This window comes from Mycteria americana, chromosome 12 (assembly GCF_035582795.1).
Source record: "Mycteria americana isolate JAX WOST 10 ecotype Jacksonville Zoo and Gardens chromosome 12, USCA_MyAme_1.0, whole genome shotgun sequence".
In the NCBI taxonomy this organism is placed as follows: domain Eukaryota; kingdom Metazoa; phylum Chordata; class Aves; order Ciconiiformes; family Ciconiidae; genus Mycteria; species Mycteria americana.
Window position 1 is genome coordinate 18,190,744 of NC_134376.1, and position 24,463 is coordinate 18,215,206.

The window sequence follows — 24,463 nt, forward strand, 5'->3', positions numbered from 1 at the left end:
AAACCTGACATGGTGGTCAGCTGTGTGCAGGGAGGGAGCATGGGAGAGGGGGGTTTGCTCCTCACAAGAATATCAGCAGACTGCTCACATGGGTTGAACTGAGCCAGTTAAGTTCTCCCAGATTTGGGTTAGCTTCTACAGCGATTGTGTGTCACTCCAGTTATTACTTTCAGAAATAGAAGTCTGTAGTATATTTTGCTGTCATAATGTGCTGCTTTTTTCTTGGCTAGTGTTTCTTTAGCATTAGTATATTGTGAATAATATTGTTTACAGCTCCCCTCAGCCTCTGCACCTGAGTGGTTGAGCAGTGGGTGCATCTGTAGGGCAGTAAACCTGTATAACTTAGTGAGTAGCCACAGTGACCTAATTGAACCTGTTTAAATGTTTAAAATGTGAACGCGCTCTTGGGAACATTTTTTGACTCCAAGCTGGGTTTGGTGTGTATGCCACCTTGTACTTTGTTTTAGTTACAGTGTGTGTGAACTTGACTTCTCTTCATTTCTTGCCTCTGATAGTAGTTTTGACACATGCGGGAAGTATCACCTCTCTTATTTTGCAGCCAAAGTGATCATCCATCAGACACTCAGCGTTTTAGAAGATATTGTAGAAAGTATCTCTGGAGAATCCACCAAGTCTCGACAGATCTGTTATCAGTCGCTGCAAGAATCCGTGCAGGTCTCACTAGCCCTCTTCCCAGCTTTCATTCATCAGTCAGGTATAACCATAGGACAGGCTTTAATGCTGTGAGTAGCTTTATGACCTACTGATAACGTCCAAAGCCCATCAGCGTAGAATCGTGGTGGTGTTCATGTGAAGTGTGTGGGTTTGCTAATTGTAATGTGCCTAAGTGTAATGCGAGTCTGTACTTCTGGGTGGGCCGGGCTAAATCAGAACAGGAAAGGGAGATCTGCTCTGCCATCTAGGATACGGGCATGAAGGTTTGTCACGCTTCCAGAAGATAGAGATGCCTTGTGTTGTGTTCAGCAGTGAAACAAGAATGGAACTGATCCTGAGCACAAAAAAAAGCTTTAAAATACCCTGTCTGGCTATGTTTGCCACTTACATTCTTTCCAGAAGCTTGAAAACAAAGAGTAGATCTCATCGGATTAGGTCAAATGATGGAGCAGGGGTTGTTCCCCTGTAAAGGAAAGGCTCCGGAGGTGTAACCAGGACTGTTGCTTGGCAATCTTATGGCCAGCGACTTACATTTTGTACCACATCAGGGTAGCTCGAATGCCCAGGGCTAGCTTCTCTCATAAAGAGCAAGGCATTCCAGGAAAACTTTTGGAGCTAGGTGGGATTTTGTCAGTGAAGCAGGTGTGGGGGAGGCAAAACAAAGTTGAAGTGCAGAGAGGATCCAAGACAGCAAGCTGATCCTGTGACTCCAGTGAACTGCTGTCTTCAGAACAGGCTAGCAGCCTCATGCAGTTGCTATTTATTGGCTATAAACGGCTGTATGAAGGAGTTGAGCAGCTTCAGTTTATGGTGGTTATTCAATACGGCATGTTGGGACTGATGAAGAATTAGCTGCGGTGCTGATCAGCTAACTGCACAACCATGTGCTGAAAATTACTTCTGAAGTCAGAAGGTTCTCTTCAGTTCCTGCCAAAAAAGTCTGGATTCTGTCTCCTAGCCACCCCAAGCTGTGTAGCTGTTTTGGATTTCCTTGTATTTCCTGTTAACCCTGTACGAGCAGTGGACAACTGGAGATCGGCCCAGACCATCGCCAGAGCCTTCTCCAAGCACTCTGTGTAGGCAGACCAGACTACAGGCCTTGCTGATAGTATCGTATTTGTTCTGAGTTGTTTGGTGCTGCCTGTACTTGTCATCCCTGGCAGTTTTCAGAAGTGGATGAACGTTTTTTAAGCCACGTAGTACCAGCTGTTGGTTTCAGATTCTAATGGCAACCCTGCTGCTAAATTTCCAAGAGTAAATAGGGTTCCCTGTACAGGAGGAGCAAATCTCACATAAAAGACTTACTGATGCATTTGAATGTTACCTTAGCACGTTCTTTTGGCTTTCCTGTTCTTATCTTAGATGTGACAGATGAGATGCTGAGCTTCTTCCTCACCCTGTTTCAAGGGCTGAGGGTGCAGATGGGAGTGCCTTTCACCGAGCAAATCATACAGACCTTCCTAAACATGTTCACCAGGTATTGTCCTGTGTTGGTCACTTCTTTCTTATGCCTCGGGATGATTTATCTTGGTAAGCTGCTCGCACAACGGGTCCCTGCCCCTAAAGAGTGTAGTGTTTCCATCTCCTTTGTGCCCGGACTTTTGTCATGTCCCAGGGCTAAATCTAAGGAAAATGCTTCTGGGTCTGAAGTCACCCAGCCCATGCACGTCAATCAGACAGGCCATCATGCAATTCCAGCTCTCCCACGGGCTTTCTGGAAGTGTGTGGTACTGAATTAGTCTCGCATTGCCTATTAGCTCCTCCCCAAGATCTGAGGGTACCCCAACAATCTCTCAAGCTTTTGTTGGGGAAGGGGGTCTATCAAAACCTAGCTCCCTTCTGTGGCTTAATGGACTTGGTCTGTATTAGCTGAGCGACTTTAGAAGCACTACCTGCTTTCCTTTAAATTAGGTAAACGTGCAGATCTCTGGGAAGGTTCCTTATGCAATGACTTTGTTTTTGTCGTAGGGAGCAGTTGGCAGAGAGCATCCTCCATGAGGGCAGCACTGGCTGTCGGGTGGTGGAGAAGTTTCTGAAAATATTGCAAGTGGTGGTACAAGAGCCAGGCCAAGTATTCAAGCCTTTTCTACCCAGCGTCATCTCACTGTGCATGGAGCAGGTCTACCCCATCATTGCAGAGGTAGGGCTGTTCTCGCACGAGGTGAAGAAAGGGGGAGATGGGAAGGGAAGGCGAGGCATTGCTGGGGGTGTGGGAGCAATGAAGCTTTTTGCTTTTCAAGAGCTGTAAATGTCCAGTCCCTGTGCAGGGAAAAACTGGGTCGCTAGGCAGTGGGAACTGGAAGCAGCGTGGGTGGACGATTTGGTCAGGAATTGTCAAAGAGGCTAAAACTACAGACGTGCTCAAAGCAGGAGGTAAAACTCAAAACTCGGTGATGTGTTCTTAGCATCATCCAACAGTTGCTGAGTTTGGTGCCTTCCTTAGGAGGAAATGCTTTGATGCTCTGGTACCTTGGCTGCAAAGCGCTGCCCTGGGTGGCCACCTGATGTGGTGCTGCTAGAGTGGGATCCAGGGGATGAGTGGGATTCCAGCACAGAGTTTGTTCTCCTCTCCTCCTAGCGCTCATCTCCTGATGTGAAAGCAGAGTTGTTCGAGCTGCTTTTCCGGGTCCTCCACCATAATTGGCGGTACTTCTTCAAATCTAGCGTGTTGGCTAGTGTCCAAAGAGGAGTAGCAGAAGAGCAGATGGAGAACGAAGCACAGTTCAGTGCCATTATGCAGGTAACTCACCTATTCCCGTGGTCGTCCAGAACCCTTTCTGCAATGGAGCATACGCTGCTTGTGGCAGTGCATTAAACACGTGGGTGATGGGGCCAGACCATGTCTTGAGTGGGGTCTTGCCTTCAGGAACTGCTGAAGGTCAAAGTACGTGCAGAGTGGTCTTGCTGATGCGCTCACAAGGCACGGTGCCTCACTGCGCAGGGAAGCAGGCAGTGAGGAAGGAATGTTAATTCCTTTCCATGCTTCATCCTGCATCTGGACCTAAGAATACATTACTGATGCTGACCCACTTACACCTGTTACAAGTCGTGCGGTTAGCGCTAGGACAAATTGTCAGTGCAAGAAAGTTTTCCGGAGACCAAGATGTCTTTTGGTTTATACGGACTTGTTCTGTGCTGTACCATTGGATCTGGTAGGGAAGGGTCAGTGGGGTAATATCCTACAGGCTTCGGCCTGAGGAATAGAGAAGGCGGAGGCAGTGTGCCAGCACGTACACAAAGCCAGCACCAATCTTCTCAGGTTGGGAATTTTGAAATTTTAAGAATAACAGACTGTATTCCACATGTTATTTAAGTCAGAGCTGGCCAAATGAGTCCCTGTGCAGTTCCTAGATGTAAGAACTGTCCCCAAAACAGGTAGTGCAACTTAAAGTAAAATAAAAAAAAAAAAGCCTCCTAATCTGCTATCAGAGTACCTGGTGTGGGGCCCTGCACCTCCAGCCCACGTCAGTGTAAACAGCAGCATGCTTGCACCATGTTCTGCAACCCCAGGGTAGGGCTTGCTCCTCCGAGGGCAGTGAATGCCAGAGCAGAGGGCCATGTGCTTAGGCTTCATTTGGGGGGACTTCTTGCAGAGCTGCCCCATCATGGGGTGCTTCTGGAGACTGGGTCCCTTCTGATACCTCAGTGAAGAGGGAGCTCTTTCACTGACATAAACTGTGTTGGTGTTTCTCTCTGGCCTTCCTTATCTTAGCATCTTTTGATGTGAATGAGGCCAAAACTGGTCCCTATGTAGGGCTGTCCAAGCATCTCTTTTTCACCTGTAGCAGTGTAATGCTTCCAAACTCACCTGAGTGCCTTGTTTTGGAAGATAGGACAAGAGGAAATGGCCTCAAGTTGCACCAGGGGAGGTTTAGATTGGATATTAGGAAAAATTTCTTCACCAAAAGGGTTATCAAGCATTGGAACAGGCTGCCCAGGGAAGTGGTTGAGTCACCATCCTTGGAGGTATTTAAAAGATGTTTGGATGAGGTGCTTAGGAACATGGTGTAGTGGTGTTCTTGGTAGCGTTAGATTTACGGTTGGACTTGATGATCTTAAAGGTCTTTTCCAACCTAAATGATTCTATGATTCTCTGATACTTACATGATAATCTCAGTATTAACTTGAGGCTGGCTGACAATACTGAACTATTTGTTTTACTACTTGGCTCCTGCCAGTTTGATACAAAACTCTTATTTAATGTTCTGTAAATGTTCTCCACACAGCCAGTGTTTTCTGTTAAGGATATTAATAGTTTGCGTGCTGGTTTCCACCAGAGATCCCAGTCCAGAACTGGCTCAGTCTTGAAGGGACTTGGGCTATTTTTGTCCATTTAACAATAAATGGCTGGTATGGGGGAATAAACTCTTCTGTTCATGATGCCTTGAGGCAGCAACTGGTGAAATTCTGCTGCCTATCTCTGTACAGAGCTTACCTCATCTGCCTACATCATCTGTACAGTGTTTCGGAGGAGTTCAAGGTGTAAAAGATGTTTTATCACAGAGTCTGTGCAGGCCTACCAGGCTAGTTCAGCAGGGTCCAGCAAATTTTGTTCCTAGGCTCTTTACTGCTTCTGTAATACCCAGGTCAGCCTCCCAGCTCCCATCGCTAACTTCTTTCTAATTTAGTGCAGTAACACGTTAAACACATCTGCCAGTCACCTTGGTCTTTTGTCTTGGATTGAGAACAAAACCTGTGCGTGCGTTCTGGTTTTGCTCACGCTTGCCATGCTACCTTAGGTAACGTCCCTGAGAAACAGCCAAATCCTTCATGAGCAAACTGCCTGCAAGGGAGCTGTGCTCAGCATCTGTGTTCCTCTTCAGTGCAGGCTTGGCCCACCTCTTCCCAACGGACCCAGCTGAGCAACTGTTCTGCCAGGATTTGACCATGTTTCCACTAAAATTTCTTCATTCCCATTGGTCTGGCAGCAGCGCGGTTGACTTAACCGCCTCTTTTATTAGTTTGCACCAAGAAGCAGCAGAGGCTCCCAGGGGTTTGTTCTGGTGTCAGGGTGAAAATGATGTTGTTCTGCCTGGCAGGTCTGACATTCATTGTGTGCTGGTTTGGCTGGGGTAGAGTTAATTTTCTCCACAGTAGCTGGTACGGGGCTGTGTTTTGGATTTTTGCTGGAAACAGTGTTGATGATAGCACAGGGATGTTTTCATCACTGCTGAGCAGTGCTGACACAGAGTCAAGGCCTTTGCTGCCTCTCACCCCACCCCACCAGCCAGTGGGCTGGGGGGGCACAAGAAGCTGGGAGGGGACACGGCTGGGACAGCTGACCCCAACTGCCCAAAGGCCTCATATACCCCACCCCATATGGCCTCATGCTCAGTATATAAAGCTGGGGAAGAAGGAGGAAGGGGGGGACGTTCGGAGCGATGGCGTTTGTCTTCCCAAGTCACCGTTACATGTGACGGAGCCCTGCTTTCCTGGAGATGGCTGAGCACCTGCCTGCCCATGGGAAGGAGTGAAGGAACTCCTCGTTTTGCTTTGCTTGCATGTGCGTGGCTTTTGCTTTACCTGTGAAACTGTCTTTATCTCAACCCATGAGTTTTCTCACTTTTACCCTTCCGATTCTCTCCCCCATCCCACCGGGGGGGGAGCTTAGTTGCTGGCTGGGGTTAAACCACAACACGTTGTAATACCAGTCCCCTTCCTTCAATTCTGCTTTGTTCGTAGGCATTTGGCCAGTCTTTCCTGCAACCTGACATTCACCTGTTCAAGCAGAATCTCTTCTACTTGGAGACGCTGAACACCAAGCAGAAGCTGTACCACAAGGTGGGTCCTAGTTGACCGTTGTGCGCGCTGTGCATGTTCTGAGACGTGTTTGAAATGGCTCGGGAACTGAAGGTCAGGATCTGGGGGCTTGTATGCCACAGCCTTTGGTTGGTTGCTGTGACCCTGACGGATACGTTGCTGATCAGAGTGCCATTACCACCTCCTTGATACTGCTGCAGTGGGCGCAGGAGGGATCCCAACTCTAGTCAGTCAAAGCAAAGCCTTGATGTGTTGTGACAGTGAGGGAAAGCCAAGGACAGGCGCAGTGACAGTGCGGTTTGTCTGAGGAAGTAGAAACTGGGATCATCCGTGGGACAGTGGCAGAGTCCCTCCATTCCCATCCGGGTCAGCCACAGGGTATCTAGTATTTACAGTCGGTCACTGCCAGGTGCTTGTCTCCATCGCTGTCATGTAGGACCCATCCTCCAGACCCGCTAATTTAGGCCTGTTAGCTGCTGTCAGGAAGGATTAAAGTTGGAATCCAGGGTCCTGCCCTTCTGGTTAGCCTGTGAAAGCAGAGCTTTCAGGTTCGCATCTGTGGTCGCAACTCAAGGACAGCCCATCATGGTAACAGCTGCCTGTGGCAGACTTTCAGGCAGCTAGCCAGATCCCCTGGCTCTTAGGAGCACTGTGCAGGGCTAAAACTGGCTGGAGTTTGAATGGAACTCGATGCTGTTTGCTTGAATGCCAATGCTTAAAACTTGGGTCGGATGCATGAGGTAAGTGTGGCAAAATTCACTGTTAACTTTAAAGCTGATATTAATCTGCTTATTGTAGCCATTTGTGATCTTGGCTTGGCTTGGCAAATTATCTCTGTGCTCGCAAGAGTTTGCAGACCCCGCTGATAGCTCAGAAGCTGCTGGTGTTGAAGTGGCCCTGTGCAGCCACGCTCACTTGCCTGGTCTGACCTCGATGGGTTTGTACTTCTGAAGCAATGTGTTGGCTGCTGTGGTCCCTCTTGTGAGAGGATTGCTGGTGTGAAGACTCCTAACTGTCTGCTTCTCTCACCGTGCAGAAGATCTTCCGGACAACCATGCTGTTCCAGTTTGTGAATGTGCTACTTCAGGTGCTTGTCCACAAGTCGCATGACTTGTTGCAGGAGGAGATCGGCATTGCCACCTACAATATGGCCTCAGTGGACTTTGATGGCTTCTACTCGGCCTTTCTCCCCGAGTTCCTGGCCAGTTGTGATGGTGTGGACTCGAACCAGAAAAACGTGCTGGGAAGGAATTTCAAAATGGACAGGGTAAGAAGGGGAAACGCTGCAGCAGAGTGCCAGTATTCCCGGGATGCGCAGTTTTTCTCCTAGAACACGCTGGCGGGCAGCCGTGAGCTTCTCAGGGCAGTGTTTTGAGGCAGTACCTTTTGTTCCAAACACTTCCATACTCAGCAATGCCTAGCCAAGGATTTTTCACTGTAGGTAGCAGAACTGCCATCTCATCTCTCGGACTGCTGAATGCTGTGGGAGTTTAGGGACTGTTTCCTGGAGGAAGCTTTCATAGGGGTAGACTGACATTTTCTAGAGTGGGACACTCAGATCCTTGCCAAAATCTTGCTCCAGCTGCTGGCCAGATGTCTGAGGGTTACAGTGAAGACAACAGCAGAGTAGCTGCAATGGCTCTCAATTCTTTCAAACCCCTCATATGCGTGTGAAGCAAATGGGGGTCTATAACCTCCCTATGGGGAACATCACGGCAGTGCAGCAGGTTGTGGCTTCCATCTGCTAAAGCTTGCTTGTCCACCGAGTGCTTCCTCTCCCATGGGAGACGATGGGGATTTGAGACCAAGGGTGTAAGGGTAGGAAAGGAGCCTTGAGAGAATCACAGGACTCTAGAAGGCCATTGCTCTTCAGGAAAATTAGCCCTTGTTATGGGGTACGTGGCAGCCCGGAGCCTTGGCAGGAATACAGTGAGCAGTTGCCACTGCAGGTGGCCCTGTCGTGACCAGTTGGGTAGTGCCTGCCTGCACGCCGAGAAGCCGGTGCTGTGAGCAGAGCCCAGATCTCTGTAGTCAGCTCTCTGCATGGAGCAGCTCTGGAGCCGTCTCTGCTCCCTGTACGTGGGCTGCAGAAACTCGGGTTTCCTGGGCTTGGACTCTGGAGGAAGGGGTCTGGTGTTCTCATGTACGAAAATCCACGTGGGTGTTTGGCCCTCTCGGTTCCTTTCTGTTCTCTGCCGTAAGGCAGTGCTTGTAGGTATTATTCTGTTTGCAGTACAATGTGGTGTTTGATCTTTTCCAGGATCTGCCATCGTTTACCCAGAATGTGCACAGACTGGTGAATGACCTGCGTTACTACAGACTCTGCAATGACAGTTTGCCCCCTGGAACTGTGAAACTATAGTTACTGCACTGGACTCGTGTTCTGATCACTGTAGGGAACGGATCCGTGTTTCGTTTTGCCACCACCTTCTCTCCTCCCTGGTTTTGTCAGTACTGCAGGATGCGGTGTCTTGCACATGGGCACATCTTCCTGGATTCACGCACCACGCTTCCTTTTTTTTCTCTCCCAACCCAAAGGCCCCCAGCTGGAGTTGGCACTGTCTGCAGGATGTGTCTTAACGCCCAACCGCCGGGCATCTCAACTGTACGGAAAGTCCTCTCGCTGGGGTTTTGTTCTACTAACGTAGCACTTTGTTGCGTCCAGAAATTTCTGTGGAGTTGTCTTGAGAGATCATGTACGTATCAACCATGAGGCAGAAGCGCCAAAGACTACTTCAGACATTCGTACCTTCGTGTCATTCCACCTTCCTGCCCCTGCCCAGCTCTCGGAGGAGGAGTCTCGTGATGTTGGGACTGTTTTGGCACTTCTGTCACTCCCTTTGTTTTTAAATTGCCTTGAAAACCTCCCTGCTGTTTGTGGGGATTAGAGACTTTTTTGGGTTTTTTTTAAACGTTTTCTCATCATTCCATTGTGATACTAAAACAACATGCTTAATGGAAATAAAGTGCTTACTTGTTGTTTTAAATAACTTGTAACTTGTTTTAGTTCCCTTGTAGGCCTGTCTGTCACCAAGCTGTTCCGCGAGATGAAAATGCATTTTGTGCTGCAGGCAGCCATCTGCAGCCTTTCCCCGTGACGAGGCAAGAGGACAGGCGGCAGGTGTCTGCGTTGCCCGTGCTGCGCCCTGGGTGCAGAAACGCCTTGTCGGGGCTCCGTGCGAGTGGGACGGTGCTCTGGGAGCACTCCAGCAGCCCTTGAAAGGCGCTGTACTGAGCGGGTGCAGATCGGTGTTGACTTCTTTCTCCACTCACTGTGTTTACCGCCTATGTCGCCTGATGTTTTCTGTTACCTGTTGTGGTGATCTGTTCATTCCCTCCAGCAGACTGTTGCCTGAATTTATCAAGAGCTGCCTAACATTCACGGTGTTGCATCATAGGAGACCCGAGCTGAAGGTCAGCCACTGGCCAGAACGACCCGATAGTGGCATCTGAGCATAAGGTTAAAATCCCAGTCCCCGCTCAGACAGGACCAGATGTTGTGGGGCTTGTGAATCTCTGATCATGCAGCTGGGAAGGAATTTTTTTCCCTGAAGTCTCTAGTCAGGTGGCTAGTGTAGAGCATTAAATCAGTCTTAGTTCTCTGCGGTTACAAGGGCAGCTGCAGTAAGGGCTGGGTGGTGGGAACAGGACCTGACACTGTGAAGAGAGCAGGCCTGGAGGAGGTGTTAAGGTTAGCGTGGGTTCTCCCATAAACATTTGTAGACGTGAACTTGAAGTGAAATGGCTGCGTGTGGCCCGCTGGGAGGTATCGGGGTGAGATGGAGTGTAGGGAGCGCTTGCTCCACAGTTCCTTTAGTTATGGCTTTGTAAAAAACCAACCTCCTGCGAAGTGCACGTTTGCTGTTTGGAGATAACGTACGCTGTTTGGATAACCTGTGTACAGACAGAGCCTTGCGTCCAGGGTGTCCGAACTGGGACCAGTTTGATGCTTGGGCTTCATACCCTGCCATGAGCAGCTTGAGTTGGAAGTTGCACGTGAACCAGAGTCCAGCCTGCCCAGGACACGCCTCACCAGGTACAGTCCTTGCAACGGGGGGCTGTGAACCACTGTCTGCAGAGGTCATGGATGCGTGAAGACCAGTGTGAAGGTGGGTGGTGATCTGGCACCAGACTGAGAGCTCTGAGCTCCCCTGAGAGAGAAAGGCACTGAGCTCCCTGCAAGCCAGGACCTGCACCGGGACCATATGGTTCAGAGCAGCCAGCTCTGGAGTAACTCGGTGTCACTGCCTGCACTTGAAACGTTGAGTCCTTGTTTTTCCTGGGAGTTACTAGGTGTGAAAATGCAGTGCAGGGTCCCAACCTGTCCACAGAGCCTCTCCCTGCCACCCCAGGACCTCACAGCAGTTACTCGGGCCACAGGGGGGGACAGTGGTGGCTGGCTGCTGCCACCTCCACCTGGAGGATAAGGCGAAGGTAACACCTCCACCAAGCACCCTGGCTGTGGCTTTCTGCAGAGGTGGGCCAAGGGGACTTCATCTGCTGCTGGCACAGCTCCCCTCCCGCCGTGGCTGCTTCTGTTTCTTGCAAAACATTTAGTTGACAGAGGGTGAAAGGGCATGTTTTTCCCTTGATCAAGGGCAGCAGATGGCAGGTGGCCAAAGCCCAGCTCTTTCTCCTTTGCCAGCCATCACCTAAAGCGTGGGGCTGGCTGCAGCACCCTGGCCCTCTGCCTGAGCAGGGCAGCTCACTGGATAAATATCGAAGGGCACCTGATTTCTATGTATGTGAGTGCCTTCCTCTCCCCCAAAGAAACCCCTGGCGCAGCAGCTGCTGGATCTGTGGGTGGGTGTCACCAGCCCCTGGCCAGCAAAAACTCTGTTGGGCAGGAGCTGGTGCTCTCTCTGCCCCCAGGGCTGAGATGTTTCTGCAGCCATGCTGAGCTCAGCAGCCCCTGGGAGCCCCCATGTGCCCCCCAGGCTGTGGCTAGTGGGAGCCCCTGCACTTTGGGGGGCCAGCAAGGAAATAAGAAAGGAGATGGGGATCAAGGAGCCAAATGCGTGTTCGAGACAGGCTCCAGCCCAGCCTCCCCTCACAGTCCCATTAATGGCTTCGACCCAGTGTGTGTTGGGTGTATTCCTCCCCTCATCATTCGGATTATCACAGGTTTAGAAAAGAGGCTGGGAGGGACCAGGATTTCCCATGAACTTGCAGCTACTTTAATAGCAGTGTTTGTGTCACGCTGCTCTCCCAAGAGGCAGCTTGGGCGGTTGGGATGTATGGGAAGCCCAGTAAAGAGCGATTTCCCAGCCGGGGGTCTGGGATGGGGCCGTCTGTACAAACCAGACCCCGGAGAACCGAGGCCCCCCACACACCTGCCTGCAGGGCTGCCCCTGCCCTTCGGGACCGCCGATTTAATTCAACCCTAAAGCAACCTCGACTCTGAGCCGGAGCGATGCTGTGAAGAGGAGCGTCCCCCTCCCACGCCCGGAGCTCTGCCTGTCGCTGCTTTGCCAACTCCCCGCCTTCTCTGCCTCCTTCGCCACAAGCTGGGGTGAAGGAAGGGGCCCTGGTGGCTCCGTCCCTGTCCCCTCTGCGTGCGCAGGGCTTGTCCCCCTCCCTGCTTCCCCCAGCCTCCCACAGGTGATGCAGAGGGGCTCCCGCCCGGGCACTGCTGCGGGTCGGCAGGGCAGGGGAAGCCTCTGCTCCCCCACGGCCTTGCACCCCTTTCCCCGCACCTGCTGCGGGTGCAGGGCAGCCCCGTGTCCCCCCGAGGGAAGGGCTCGCTCCGTCCCGGGGGGTGCTCCGACCCGGGGTGCTCCGACCCGGGATGCTCCGTGCGGGCGCGGCGGCCGCCCGCTCCCGGCGGCTGCTTTAAGGGGAGGGACGGAAACCCGACCCGTCCCCGGGCTCGGCCGAGCCCTTAAAGCCTCCGCGGGGCGGCCGAGCCCCGCCGCGGCCAGGTCCGACCCGCCGGCCCCGCCATGGGCTCCCTGGGGCGCTGCCTGGCCCAGAGCCTGCTGCGGGGGCAGCCGGGCCCGAGCCGCCTCCCCGGGCCCCGCTGCTACGGCTCCGGTGAGACGCGGCCCCGTCCTGCCCCCGGCCCCTTCCCCGTCCTGTCCCCGGGGGCCCTGTCCCCATCCCCGTCCTGCCCCTGGGCACCCTGTCCCCACCCTCGTCCTGTCCCCATCCCCATCCTGCCCTCAGGGCTCCCGTCCCCATCCTGCCCCCATGCTGCCCCCGGCCCCATCCCCTCCCAGCGCCCCGTCCCTCCGCCCCGGGGGAAGGCCCCCAGGCAGGGGGTCTGCCTCACGGGGTCCTTCACTTCTTCGTGGTGTGGGTCAGTGCTGGGGTCCCATCCCACGTGTCGGGACGGGGCAGAGGCTGGAGCCGGTGGCTGCCCTGGCACCGTCCTGCGGGTCCTCGGGGGCTCGGTGTCCCCAGGGCCGGGATGGGGCAACCCCGCACCGTCCCCAGGGTGGGAGCCACGCGAAGCCAGGCCGCATCCGGCAGCTCCCAGAGAAGCGGGTGGAACTGTGGGGTCTGCCCCCACCGGCACTGGGGCCGGCCCGGCCTCGCAGCCCGGGGCAGGACCCCGGCAGCCTGGGGCTGGCAGCGAAGCGCCCCGGCTTGGCGTCCCCTCCCTCTCCCTTCCTCTCCTTCCTGTCCTGTTCCTCCAGCGGACAGGACGCACTGTCCCGTGGGGGACTTCTGTCACCTCCTGCCAGCGCAGCTCTGGCAGGGCCAGCAGCGGGGTGAGGGGGATGGCGGCGATGCCAGACCCTGCCATCCCTCGGTGCCACCGGTGACAGCAATGCCGGGCCCTGCTGTGCCACGGGTGACAGTGACGCCGGGCCCTGCTGTGCCACGGGTGACAGCGATGCCAGGCCCTGCCATCCCACGGTGCTCGACTTTGCTCTCTGCAGTGGAGGGCTGCGCTCAGGGACCCGCTTTGTGCCAGGGCTGGTGCCCGGCTGCCTCTGGGCAGGGGAAAGCACCCAAGGGCAGGCAGGAGCGATGGCGCACGGGGTGGCACCCGCAGCCCCGGCACCGGGACACGGCAGTGCAGCGCGCTCGGCCGAAACCAGAGCCAGCCTCTCCCACGCTGGGTTACAGGGTGTTTCCCGGCCATGGACGTGTCCCCGACACCCATCAGGGCTTTGCAGCGCGTCCCTTGGGTCCCTGCTGAGACCCCACCAGTCTGTGAGGCACAGCTTGGCCAGGGGACACGGCCCTGGCATGGGGACAGGGATGGGGACAGGGGCGGGGACAGGTTCACCCTGTGGCAGCTGCTGGCCCCTGGGACCAAGCAGCAACTCGTGACGGCCCGGGAGCAGCTTGGGGTCCTGCTGCCACAACCTGTGCCCGCGTCCCGCGTCTGGTGATGACCTGTGTCGCATGCCCGGCGGTGACGCTGGCCCCTCCGTCCCCGCGCAGCCCCCCCGGAGCTGCAGGAGAAGACGCTGGTGCTGGTGAAGCCGGACGCGGTGCAGCGGCGGCTGGTGGGGAACGTCATCCAGCGCTTCGAGCGGCGCGGCTTCAAGCTGGTGGCCATGAAGCTGCTCCAGGTACCCGTCCCCACCGAGCTGCCACCCGTCCCCCCGGGGGACCCTGCTCCCTGCGCCCCGCAGCCGGCTCAGGGGGGTGCCGGGAGGGGGGTGCCAGCGGGGGCCACCGGCCAGGTGTCCCTGCGGTCACCCCGCGCTGCCGTCAGGCAGACCAGGGTCTCCTGGACAAGCACTACCAGCAGCTGCGGCAGAAGCCCTTCTACCCTGCGCTCCTCGCCTACATGACCTCGGGGCCGCTGGTGGCCATGGTGAGGGGCTGGGACGGGGGGTTCGGGGGTCCCGGGGGGGTCCGGGGGGCTCAGGCGTCCCCTGTCCCACAGGTGTGGGAGGGCTACAACGTGGTCAGGTCCACGCGGGCCATGGTGGGGGACACCGACTCGGCGGCGGCGGCGGCGGGCACCATCCGGGGGGACTTCAGCATGCACGTCAGCAGGTAGGGGCGCGGGGCGGGCGGCGGGGCCGGCGGCGGGGCCCCGCAGCCACGGCACCGGCCCCATCCCCACGCAGGAACGTGGTCCACGCCAGCGACTCGGTGGAGACGGCCCGGCGGGAGATCGGCTTCTGGTTCCAGCGGGACGAGCTGGTGGCCTGGGAGAGCGGAGACCGGGACTACACCTACGGGCCCTAGGGTGGCCCCGGCCGGAACGGACCCCCGGCCCCGGGCAGGACCCCCCGACCCCACAATAAACCCCAGTGCCTCCAGCCGTGGCTCCGGCCTCCTCCCTTGGACGCCTCTGGGCAGTGGGGGCACGGGAGGGTACTGGGATGTCCCTAGAGGTCACTGGGGTGGTACTGGGAAGCTCTAGAAGGCACTGGGATGTCACTGTGAAGTGCTGGGGTGTCGTTGGGGAGCACTGGGGTGCCGCCACGGGGCATTGGGACAGTACTGGGAAGCTCCGGGAGGCACTGGGATGTCCATGGGGGGCACTGGGGCGGTACTGGGAAGCTCTGGGAGGCACTGGGATGTCCCTGGGAGGCACTGGGGCGTCCCTGGGAGGCACTGGGGTGGTACTGGAAGCTCTGGGAGGCACTGGGGCGGTACTGGGAAGCTCTGGGAGGCACTGGGATGTCCATGGGAGGCACTGGGGCGGTACTGGGAAGCTCTGGGAGGCACTGGGCTGTCCCTGGGGGGCACTGGGGCGGTACTGGAAGCTCTGGGAGGCACTGGGTCGGCACTGGGAGGCGCTGGGCTGTCCCTGGGGGGCACTGGGGCGGTACTGGAAGCTCTGGGGGGCTCTGGGAGGCGCTGCGGGGCACGGGGCTGTCCCTGGGGGCAGCAGGAGGCTCTGCAGGTCCCTGGCAGAGCCGGGGGGCCCGGGCCGGCGAGGGGCGCTGCGGGGGCTCGGGCTGTCGCCGCGCTGCCCCGGCACCCCCGCTCCTCCCCGGGGACGCTGGGCGGCACTGTGGGCCGCCGCTCCAGCCCCGCGCCGTTGCCGGGCAACGCCTGCCGACGCCTGCGCACGCGCAGGGCGGGCGGTGCCCCGGCGAGGACTACATCTCCCGGCAGGCTGCGCGGGCCGCGCTGTCCCGGCGTGCTCTGCGGCGCGGCCGCAGCGGGTCCCGGTGCCGGCGGGAGATCGCGCCGCCATGGCGGAGTCCGCAGCGGCCTCCCGGCCGCCGCCGGACGTGGACGGCGACGACTGCCTCCGCGAGTACCGCCACCTCTTCAGCCCCGACATCCTGGCGTGAGTGCCGGGGCGCTGAGGGCTCGGGGCGCCGGGTGAAGGGCCGCGGCCTGGGGGGCACGGCCTCTGCCGCCCGCGGCCTGCGCGCTGACCGGGGCCGCCTCGGCCGGGGGCTGTGCCTGGCGCTGGGCTCTGACTGTCCCTTTGTTCCCCAGGGGCCAGGTGGCCTTCATCACCGGCGGCGGCTCGGGCATCGGCTTCCGCATCGCCGAGGTCTTCATGAGGTGGGGGAGCCCGGCGGGGCTGCGGCCCGTGGGGTGGCGGCAGTGCCCGGGGAGCGCTCGCCCGGCCTCCGTGGGCGCCCGTGGGACAGCGGGGGTAGAAGCTTCCCTTGCCTTGAGGCGGCTGTGGTAACAGGGCCTGGAAGAGGTGGGGTGCGAAGGCAACAGAGCCGTCATGAGAGCTGCGGGCAGGAGATGTGGGCAGCCCTGCCTGCTGCAGGCTCTGAGGGCTCATGGGGGTGTGGGAGGCAGGGGCTGGCCCTGTCACAGGGCTGGCATAGGTCTCTAGCGCGCTGTGACTCTCCCCCTCTTTTGAGTCCTGCAAGCCTGCAGGAGCAGCAGTTCCTCCCCTCCGAGGGCGTTGTGCCACCTCGCACCGCTCACCAGCGGAACTCCTGGTAATCCCCAGGAGTCTGAGGTGGCTGTGAGGAGCCGGCACTGTGTGGTCCTTCTCACCAGCCCCTTCTTTGCAGGCACGGCTGCCGGACAGTCATCGCAAGCCGAAACCTGCAGCGAGTGTCGGAGGTGAGTCTGTGGGCTCCAGTGTCACAGGCGGCAGCAGGGAGAGCTCTGAATGCCTGGAAATCCTTCTGCCCTCTCCTCTGGATGGAGCTGGGAGCCCTGGGGCTAGTGCAACAGGAGAAATGGCTCACCTGTGCTACCCTGTCCTCTCCCGGCTCCGAATGCTCCAGCAGCAGCAGGGAGCAGTGATGGGTAGGACGGGTGCGGGTTTAGGGTGGGCTGCACCTACCGCGCCTCACAGTAGGGCTCAGTTAATTGTGGAAATACTTTCCCCCCGCCAGCTTTGGGAGTGTCTGTTCCAGGTATCACATCGTCTTTTTATTGATGAGACTGAGAGAAACAAACCGTGGTGAAGGTTTGTCAGCAGGGAAGTGGCAGAGCCCAAGGTCAAACTTAAATCTCAGCCTCGAGCAGGGCAAGACCCCCTTGTCCAAGGGTTACGTGGGTTGAGGTGGGCACGCTGAGCCCCAGAATTTCAGTTATAGTGCATCTTGAGATGGAGGGTAGGAGGCAGGTCTGGAGAGCAGCGACTGAAGAAGCTGCATTGGACTGTAGCTACCCTGCGGGCGGCTGGGCAGAACAAACAACCCCCTGCGCGTCTGACCCCGGGCTGGAGTTTGGCTGATGGCAGTTTCCGTTCCTCACCGTGGCTTGTGCCATGGTCTGAGGCTGAAAGCGGCCGAGAGAGCGCTTTGTGGTAGCTGTGTGTGGAGTTCACTGAAATACAGTAAAGATCAAAATCGATGCTTGGGAGTGAGCTGGCATGACACAGCTGCCTCCTGGAGGGGGTTAGTGCTGTCATTTCACATTCCCTCATGCTCACGTGCCAGAAAACAAGCTGCAGAGCTCAGCAGCTTTTTAGTTCTCAGGGGCTGGCGTCTTCTGAGTACACAGGGACTGCTTTCCCAGGCTCTTGACGCTCGGTGTACATGTGTGCTAGTCGGGGCTCAAAGCTTCTCACAGAAGGGCCCGATGAGCCTGAGCAGGAACGTGGAGCGTCGCTGGGCGTTGTGCAGCGTTGCTGCTGAGTTTGCACGTCCCCTGTGCTTAATTTGCCGAGGGGAGTCATGTTCTTAACAAGCGCCTCGGGGGTGGTTTGTGGCAGACGCTGAGCCGCAGAGCTGGCCCGCTCTGCCTCGCAGGCAGAGGCCCTGGCAACTGCTGGTCTGCGTTTGCCCTTTTGTGTACTGACATTTTTTGGATCTAAAGGTTAATTATGTCTGGGCTCATGCCAAAAATGCCTTGTTAGGGTCCGACCTTTGTACTTGCCCTGCAGAGATGTTGCTCAGGATGTGCTGTGTCAATGAGGTGACTGGGCTTAGCAAGTTGTGGCCTCAGGGCCAGCCTGGCATTCGGTTGGGATACGACTTGCAGGAGCTTTCTCTGGCTACCCCAGGGCTTTAGCTGCAGGTCTCTCCCCTGCCCACAGTACTTGCTGTGTGCTGACAGGGACGTGGCTCCTGCCTGACTTCTTGCTCGCCTGTTACAAGGTCTGGGTCTAACCCTTGCTGAAGGAGAGAGTCCCAGAAAGAATCTCACCTCTTCTATTTATTTATTTTTTTTTTATCAGGCATCTAAAAAGCTGGTGGCAGCCACAGGCCAGCAGTGCCTGCCTCTGTCCATAGATGTCAGGCAGCCCCAAACCATTGCGGCAGCGGTGGATGAGGCACTGAAGGAGTTCAAGCGGATCGACATCCTCGTTAACGGTGAGCTGCTGGAGTGGGCAGAGGGAAGGTTTGGCACAGACTCACTGCTAGGAAGGGCATTTTCCTGCGTGGGGGTTGTGTTTGCCTGGTGTCTGGCTTCTGCTGCCTTGGCCTGGGAGCATCTGGGCAGCCCCTGGGAGCGCAGAGGGGATGGGCTCAGAGGACGCAAAGACCTGTTCTTAATGCCTGGCCATCCGGTCACCCCTGCTCTCACTGCACCAGCACCCTCCTGCCCTCAGGCCGGCCGTGCTGCTAGGCACCCCGAGCCACGGGCTGTTTATCCCCTTATCAGGGCTGTTTCCACATGCTCTCCAGTCTACCCAAACAATATCGCTCACCGTCCCTCTCGCAGAAGTGCCCTGAACCTGCCTGATCTCTCCTGGCCCGGTCTTGACTCTGCCCCTGGCTGCTTGTTCTTCAGGTGCTGCGGGAAACTTTCTGTGCCCAGCCAGCGCCCTGTCCTTCAATGCCTTCAAGACAGTGATAGATATTGACACCATTGGCACCTTCAACACCTCCAAAGTCCTCTTTGAGAAATATTTCCGGGTAAGTGGAACCAGAGCCAGAAGACTTGGTGGAGAGGCTCCTGTAGGCAGGGGGTTAGTGTCAAACAAACTACACTTTGCTCCCGAGAAATGCAGGGAAGTGTGGAGGGCAGAAGGGAGCACAGCACCCGTGTACCCAGGGCTGTGCTGCCGGGCCTCTGCCACCCACCCTGCTCGGGTTCGGTCCCTTCCCTCCCAGGGATGGCAGCCCCTGTGCAGGAACTGGGAATCCTGCCTGTCCCTAGCCCTGGGGCTTTTGACTGTTGTGGCACCTTTCCATGCTCTGCCACCTGCTGTGGAAGAAGCTGTGATCTGCTGCTCCTTTTCCAGCTCCTCTGCTTTCCCTTGGCCTTTGCTTGTCCCCTGCATCTCCTGCCTCTCTGGAAGGGCCCCGCTGGCTGCCCCGGCTCAGTGAGGCTGGGTGGGCAGTGCTGCCCCGGTGATGGGTTAGCAATGCAGAGGTGGCAGCGCCCATGGGTGACCATCCCTCCTAGCCCAGCTCTCTTGTCCCACCACTCCGCTACCTGACCCCTTGTGCTGCTCCCTGTCTAACGCCACGTCTCCTTTCCTTCCCCAGGACCACGGTGGGGTCATCGTTAACATCACGGCAACCCTGAGCTACCGAGGGCAGGCCCTCCAGGTGCATGCTGGTACTGCTAAGGCTGCCATAGGTACCTAAACGCCCCTTGCTGGGCCTCTGTGAACCGTGTGGGGCCAGTAAGGAAGCCAGTTCTTCCTGAATATTGGGATGGGAAGATGTCTTTGGGAGAGGTGAATATGAATCGGTGTGGTTGCTATGCGCCTGGCTTTGGGATGAGGATCTTCGCTCCCTCAGGGCTCTTCTAGGGCCCTTTGCTCTTGGCCAGAGTCTCCCGTGGCTTTTTGCCCCCCCCCCTCAAAGTTACTGGAATGGCTCTGCTCTCCATTTCTCATTCCTGTTGTAATCCCTTCCCAGATGCCATGACTCGTCACCTTGCTGTGGAGTGGGGACCCAACAACATCCGAGTGAACAGCTTGGCGCCGGGCCCCATTACAGGCACCGAGGGCTACCGGCGGCTGGGTAGGGCAACCTGGGGCTCCTGTCTCTGCCTCGGCAGTGGCTTGCTGACGTCTGTCTGGGAGGGGACTGTGATGGACCACCAGTGCCATGCCGCTCATGGGGCATGTGATGCGGCTGGGGCCGTTGCTGCTGGGCACGGCTGTCCTTCGACTCAGGTGGCACCTCTCTTTGGGGGAGCAGCCCTTCCCGCATCCTCGGTACCTCGCAGGGCACTGATTTTTCTCTGTCAGGTGGCGGCTTTTTGTGCTCTCTGACGCCATGGCATAACGTGCTCCCCCAGAGCTCAGCCTGGCCAGCTGCCTTGCCTGATGGTTTAGCTCTTGCAGTCTGTCAACGGAGTGCCGGTTCAGCCCTGAAGGCTGGGAAAGCTCTTGAGGTCCTGTCTCGAACTCACTGTTGCAGTACAAATCCCACTGCTGGGCTTGAGCTCCCCTCGTTTAACTCTCTTCTCAGGCCTTTGTCCCTGGGCTGTCCCCTGGGCTGTGCCAGGATCCCATCTGGGTTCCCTGGGGCTCTCAGCAAAGCCCCATGCAAGCAGTGCTGCAGTGTCTGGTGGGCAGCGGTGGTGGGCAGGTGGTCCCATGGTCCTAGCTGACTCTTCTGCCACTCTAGGTGGGAAATTTGCTGAGGAAGCAAGCCAGTTCGACATGATCCCCCTCCAGCGCGCAGGGAACAAGACAGAGATCGCCCACAGCACGCTGTACCTGGCGAGCCCCCTCTCCTCCTACGTGACGGGCACCACCCTGGTCGTGGATGGCGGGAGCTGGCTGACCTCTGCCAACAACTTCCCCGCCTTGCTGGGTATTGCTTCATCCTCTGCTAAACTCTAGGTGACGTGCATTTCCCCCTCCGTGGGATTAGAGCAGGGCTCGTGTCAGAAACCCTGTTGCCCCGAGGGACAGGGGCACGGCTGCCATAGCAGTGGGTATGGCATTGCCTTCTCCGAGTGCCTTGGCCATCTTGTACCAGTACCAGGCTCTGCCCCTCCTGAGGCAGCTGCGTGGCCCGTGCTGTGTTGGGGAAGAGGGGGCAGATGCTGGGTGTCAGGGTCTCTGGGTGAGGGCAGCCAGCCCAGGTCTGGACTTGGCAGCACTTGTTCTCAAACCTTCCTCTGCTTTTGGGAAGGTGGAGCAGGGTCACCCCCTATGCTGTTGCCAGAGCAGGCACAGAGCAACATGGGGAGCGTCTCTGAGTCCTCGTGGACAGTCCTAGGGATGACTTGGGAAGGGCAGGAGAACTTGCTGGGTTTTTCCTCTGAGCCTGTGGCTGACGTGGTATCTCTTGTCGTTCCTGCTGGAGGAGGCTTGTCTGCACACCTCTGAGTGTCCCCTGAAGCGAAGCGATGCCCCTCTTCTGTGCCCCACCAGCAGGACTGGGCACAGAGAGTCCTGACAGCTTCTGCCTCCCCTTTCTTCCTTGCATGAGTTACGGCAGCGTGTCTTGTCTTGCGGTTGAATTGCACGCAGGACTCGTGTTGGCTGCGTATGTCTGCAGAGGTGGGAAGGGAGCTGGCGCCCGTTTACTGGGGCCTGGCGCTTTCTGGGAGAGTGGTCTCCTTTCTTCCCCTCTCCCCCTGCTTGGGTCCCGCCTAGCAGCCTCCGTGAGCAGGGCAGGCCCCAGCAGGACTGTGTACCCACCTCCATGCTGTTTTGCAGATTTCTGGGCTGCAGGAGTAAACAAAAATCAATGATGGACAGCCTGGGATTGACTGATGGACAGAAATGTGACTGAACACTGCTGCTGTGGGACATCTCGGGGTGACGTCTCCCAGAGTCAGAGCCGATAGCTGCCGCCTCTCATCAGCGACTGATGGTGGTGGTGACGCTGCCGATCCTGCGTCGGCCTGGAGGAGGGAGCGCCGGGGGTGCTGGGTGGGGAGCAAGCCCACCCCCATTCTGTGCTGTTACTTTCTTCTGAGCTGACGTGGCTGAGGGCGCAGGGACAGCGCGGGGTGTGCAGGCTGTGATGTTCACTGTCTGTTTGTGCCCCTCCGAGTTGCTCTCCTGGCCTTTCCCGAGTCCCAGGCAGTGCTGCCCGTGGATATCCGTCCTCTTCCTCCCCTCTCCCCTGTCTCAGCCTGAGAGCTGCCCAAGACCCCCAGCAGCAGCTCCTTTTTGGGAGGGGGGAGTAGTTCAGCCCGTCTGGGGTTGAGATCAGCCTTCGTGCTGGGGGCGGCTCTGGCTTGGCAGCAGTAGCTGGCAGCTCTTGGAGGGGAAACAAGGACCAAGCTGGTCCCTGGCAGGGGGAGATGGCCCTGTCCCCTCGGGGGGGTTCCCGGATGGGGCAGTGGTCCCCGGAGGCTGATGCAGCTGGGATGGCCCTCTCCCAGGAGCAGAGGTGGCGTGAGGTCAGATCCCACCGGAGCTGGCTCTGTACTGCTGTGGACCATAGCACTGCATCTGTTGGGAGCCTGAGATGTCCGGTTGTCTGTCCGGCACCCGTCTGTCTGTCACGCCAGTCTCATGCTGTCTCCTTTCTTCCTACAGACACTACAGCTGAGGGTAAATCAAGGGCTAGCTGAAATTCAGTGCTTTCCCAGCAGGGCGCTGAGCCGCAGGGGCCGCACCGGGTCTGCACTGGGCTGCTGGAGCCAAACACGTCCCCGGTGCCAGCGCCCCGGGGGACGCACACCGCTCGCGTGCAGCAGCCTCCTGCTGCTGACGGCAATTTTTAAGCTTATCCTGAATTCCGTGAAGCTTGTTTTCCTACTTGATTGCATTTCCTACTTGACAGTAGACTCGCCAGGTTTTGCTCCTTCCTCCAGGCCACGAATAAAGAACTGCCACCCTGAGCCGCGGCACTTCTCATCTGTTTGCCTGCGCAGGGGGTTGATCCTGCAGCCTCTGACTGCTGGGGGCTCGGGAAGGTTTGCTTGTGCTCCTTGTCCTCTTGTGAGCCGGCAGCGGCAGGAGCTTTAGGAGGCTAATGCCCGTCTTTGGGCAGAGCATCGCTGCAGTGGCTCGCTGCTGCACGAGCAAAGCCAGCCCCTGTGCCCTGCCCTGCTGACTGATCTGGGTGGCCCGAATTGGGTCCTGAGGGAGGACGGAAAACCACTGTTCCCACTAGCAGAGGCTTGTGCGGCCCCAGTCCTTGGTGGCTGTTGTGTCCCAGCGCTCAGGCCAGCGGTGCTTGGGGACCTGCCACCTCCTCGGCCCCAGCTGGCTCTGGGGTGGCTCCAGCAGCCGTTGGGTCCATCAGCAGAGGTGATGGGGAGGTGCTGAGGAGCTCTGAGAGACACGGCGACCCCTTCAGAGGCCTGGGGATGTGGTGCTTGGGGTCTGGGCTTTGTCCTTTGCCTGGCTGTCTCCTGGCCTTTGCCTCCAGCCACACTATCCCTCTTCCCAGATACCAGGACAAGTATTTTCTCCTGGAGAAGGTACTTGTGTGATGTCTGTTGCTCCTGGCTGCCCAGCTGCAGTCTTCTGCTCTCTGACCTGCATCCCTTGTTCTGGGAGGGTCCACATATTTAACTGCGTCTTGTTTAACCACGACCAAGCGCGTTGGGGACTGTCCCTGCACGTAGTAACAGACGTGGTTCCCCCCCGGAGGCTTAGCTTTAGCCAAACCCCTGGCAGCCCCTCGGTGAGTGTGTGGGGGACGCAGAGATGCTTCACGGGCTCCAGGGGTGAATCTGTGCTGCGACGCGCTGACCTCAGGCGGGGGTGACAGGGGGCAGAGGTGGAGGGAGAGCCCTGTGCCCACGGGGAGCAAGGTGAGGCTCCCACCCTCCCTGCAGCAAGGAGAGATGCACAAAGGAAGGGTGCTGCAGGAGAGGCGGCCCTGGAGCCGCTGCCAAGCCCAGGCTGTGCCACGCTGCTCCAGGCTCGGCGCTGAGCTGGGCTCCTGGCCCAGCTGGCACGGGTGCCACCCCACACGGTGAGGACGGAGCTAGGCAGAGCTGCCTGCGTTGCCTGCTGGTGTGTGGAAACCTCCGTGGTGGCCATGGCCTGAGCAGAGGCTGGGGGTGTCGGAAGCAGGGAGAGCTCCTGCGCCGGGCTCGGGGCTGTCCTGGCTCCGTGGCCACCGAGGGAAGGGGGAACGCTGCAGGGCGGCAGCCTGGCCGCGTGCCTCCAGCGCCAGGGGAAGAAAGGAGCTCTGAGCCCGGCCTCGATGGTGTCCTGGAGCTGCAGAAAGCCACGGAGGCGTGCAGAGCCGCAGCTCACAGGGTCAGGCTTGCCCCTCCAGCCCTGCGGGCACGTTGTCCCCCTGCCCGGCCCGGGCAGCAGCGAGCGCAGGCAGGAAACCTGGTCGCTTGAGCTGTCTGGAAGCTGGGGGAATTACAATGCCGAGGGGATTTTGCAGGGGACAGTTTAGGGAGATGTCCCCCGGGGAGGGCAGCCGATGCAGCCGTGAGCTTTCCTCCTGTGGGACTGACAAACGAGCCCCCTCCCACCCCAGAGAGCTTTGGGGATGACTAAGTTGAGAAAAAGGATTTGGAGTGAAGGTTTCAATCCTTCCCAGCGCCAGCCTGATCAGACAGGGTTTTTTTTTTTTCCTCCCTCCCATCCAGGGATGCTGCTGAACCCCAGCTTTTGTGGCTGAATAAGCTGGGGCTCCCCAGCTTTGGGAAAGCCACGGGGGGTGACGCTTCATGCCCGCACATCATGTCCTGAGGCATCACACGCAGCCCGGGCAGCCTGGCGACGAGGGGCCCTGGGCAGGGTCGCTGCGGCCGGGGATGCTCTTGCTCGTCAGGGTTGCTGCTAATTATACCCAGGGGCTGTAATTCTGTCTGCTCGACCAGCTCAGGGGCACGTTAGCAG

General features: G+C 57.7%; 3 protein-coding genes across 8 annotated transcripts in view; all 3 read left to right on the forward strand.

Moving 5' to 3' along the window:
- XPO6 (exportin 6) overlaps positions 1–9,416 on the forward strand; it is a 58,160-nt gene extending 48,744 nt beyond the window's left edge. For all 3 annotated transcript variants that reach the window (XM_075515437.1, XM_075515438.1, XM_075515439.1), the window contains exons 18-24: positions 560–715; positions 2,038–2,152; positions 2,644–2,815; positions 3,254–3,415; positions 6,358–6,456; positions 7,472–7,702; positions 8,696–9,416. In XM_075515437.1, the coding sequence (XP_075371552.1) occupies positions 560–715; positions 2,038–2,152; positions 2,644–2,815; positions 3,254–3,415; positions 6,358–6,456; positions 7,472–7,702; positions 8,696–8,797 (1,037 nt within the window). In that variant the 3' untranslated portion in view covers positions 8,798–9,416. The remainder of the gene's footprint in view (positions 1–559; positions 716–2,037; positions 2,153–2,643; positions 2,816–3,253; positions 3,416–6,357; positions 6,457–7,471; positions 7,703–8,695) is intronic.
- A 2,888-nt stretch (positions 9,417–12,304) lies between these two features.
- On the forward strand, positions 12,305–14,642 carry NME4 (NME/NM23 nucleoside diphosphate kinase 4). Of its 2 annotated transcripts, XM_075515452.1 has the most exons (5): positions 12,305–12,468; positions 13,831–13,961; positions 14,108–14,209; positions 14,282–14,394; positions 14,469–14,642. In XM_075515452.1, the coding sequence occupies exons 1-5, from the start codon at positions 12,378–12,380 to the stop codon at positions 14,587–14,589; spliced, it is 558 nt and encodes a 185-aa protein (XP_075371567.1). In that variant the 5' UTR covers positions 12,305–12,377; the 3' UTR covers positions 14,590–14,642. The 2 variants fall into 2 exon arrangements, with proteins under 2 accessions (XP_075371567.1, XP_075371568.1); XM_075515453.1 differs by lacking the exon at positions 14,108–14,209.
- An 844-nt stretch (positions 14,643–15,486) lies between these two features.
- DECR2 (2,4-dienoyl-CoA reductase 2) lies at positions 15,487–22,491 on the forward strand. Of its 3 annotated transcripts, none has more exons than XM_075515053.1 (9): positions 15,487–15,646; positions 15,802–15,870; positions 16,341–16,392; positions 17,960–18,095; positions 18,517–18,641; positions 19,218–19,311; positions 19,596–19,700; positions 20,313–20,530; positions 21,356–22,491. In XM_075515053.1, exons 1-8 carry the CDS (start codon positions 15,549–15,551, stop codon positions 20,528–20,530), a joined length of 897 nt encoding a protein of 298 aa, XP_075371168.1. In that variant the 5' UTR covers positions 15,487–15,548; the 3' UTR covers positions 21,356–22,491. The 3 variants fall into 3 exon arrangements, with proteins under 3 accessions (XP_075371168.1, XP_075371167.1, XP_075371169.1); XM_075515052.1 differs by having other exon boundaries at positions 20,313–20,501; XM_075515054.1 differs by lacking the exon at positions 19,596–19,700 and having other exon boundaries at positions 20,313–20,501.
- Positions 22,492–24,463: the final 1,972 nt, after the last annotated feature.

Coding starts and splice junctions, on each gene's coding strand:
- NME4 (XM_075515452.1), top strand. CDS start 12,378: ATGGGCTCCCTGGGGCGCTGCCTGGCCCAGAGCCTGCTGCGGGGGCAG. Junction 13,962..14,107: donor TGGCCATGAAGCTGCTCCAG/GTACCCGTCCCC, acceptor CGCTGCCGTCAG/GCAGACCAGGGTCTCCTGGA. Junction 14,210..14,281: donor CGGGGCCGCTGGTGGCCATG/GTGAGGGGCTGG, acceptor CCTGTCCCACAG/GTGTGGGAGGGCTACAACGT.
- DECR2 (XM_075515052.1), top strand. CDS start 15,549: ATGGCGGAGTCCGCAGCGGCCTCCCGGCCGCCGCCGGACGTGGACGGC. Junction 15,647..15,801: donor TTCAGCCCCGACATCCTGGC/GTGAGTGCCGGG, acceptor TTTGTTCCCCAG/GGGCCAGGTGGCCTTCATCA. Junction 19,312..19,595: donor TACTGCTAAGGCTGCCATAG/GTACCTAAACGC, acceptor ATCCCTTCCCAG/ATGCCATGACTCGTCACCTT.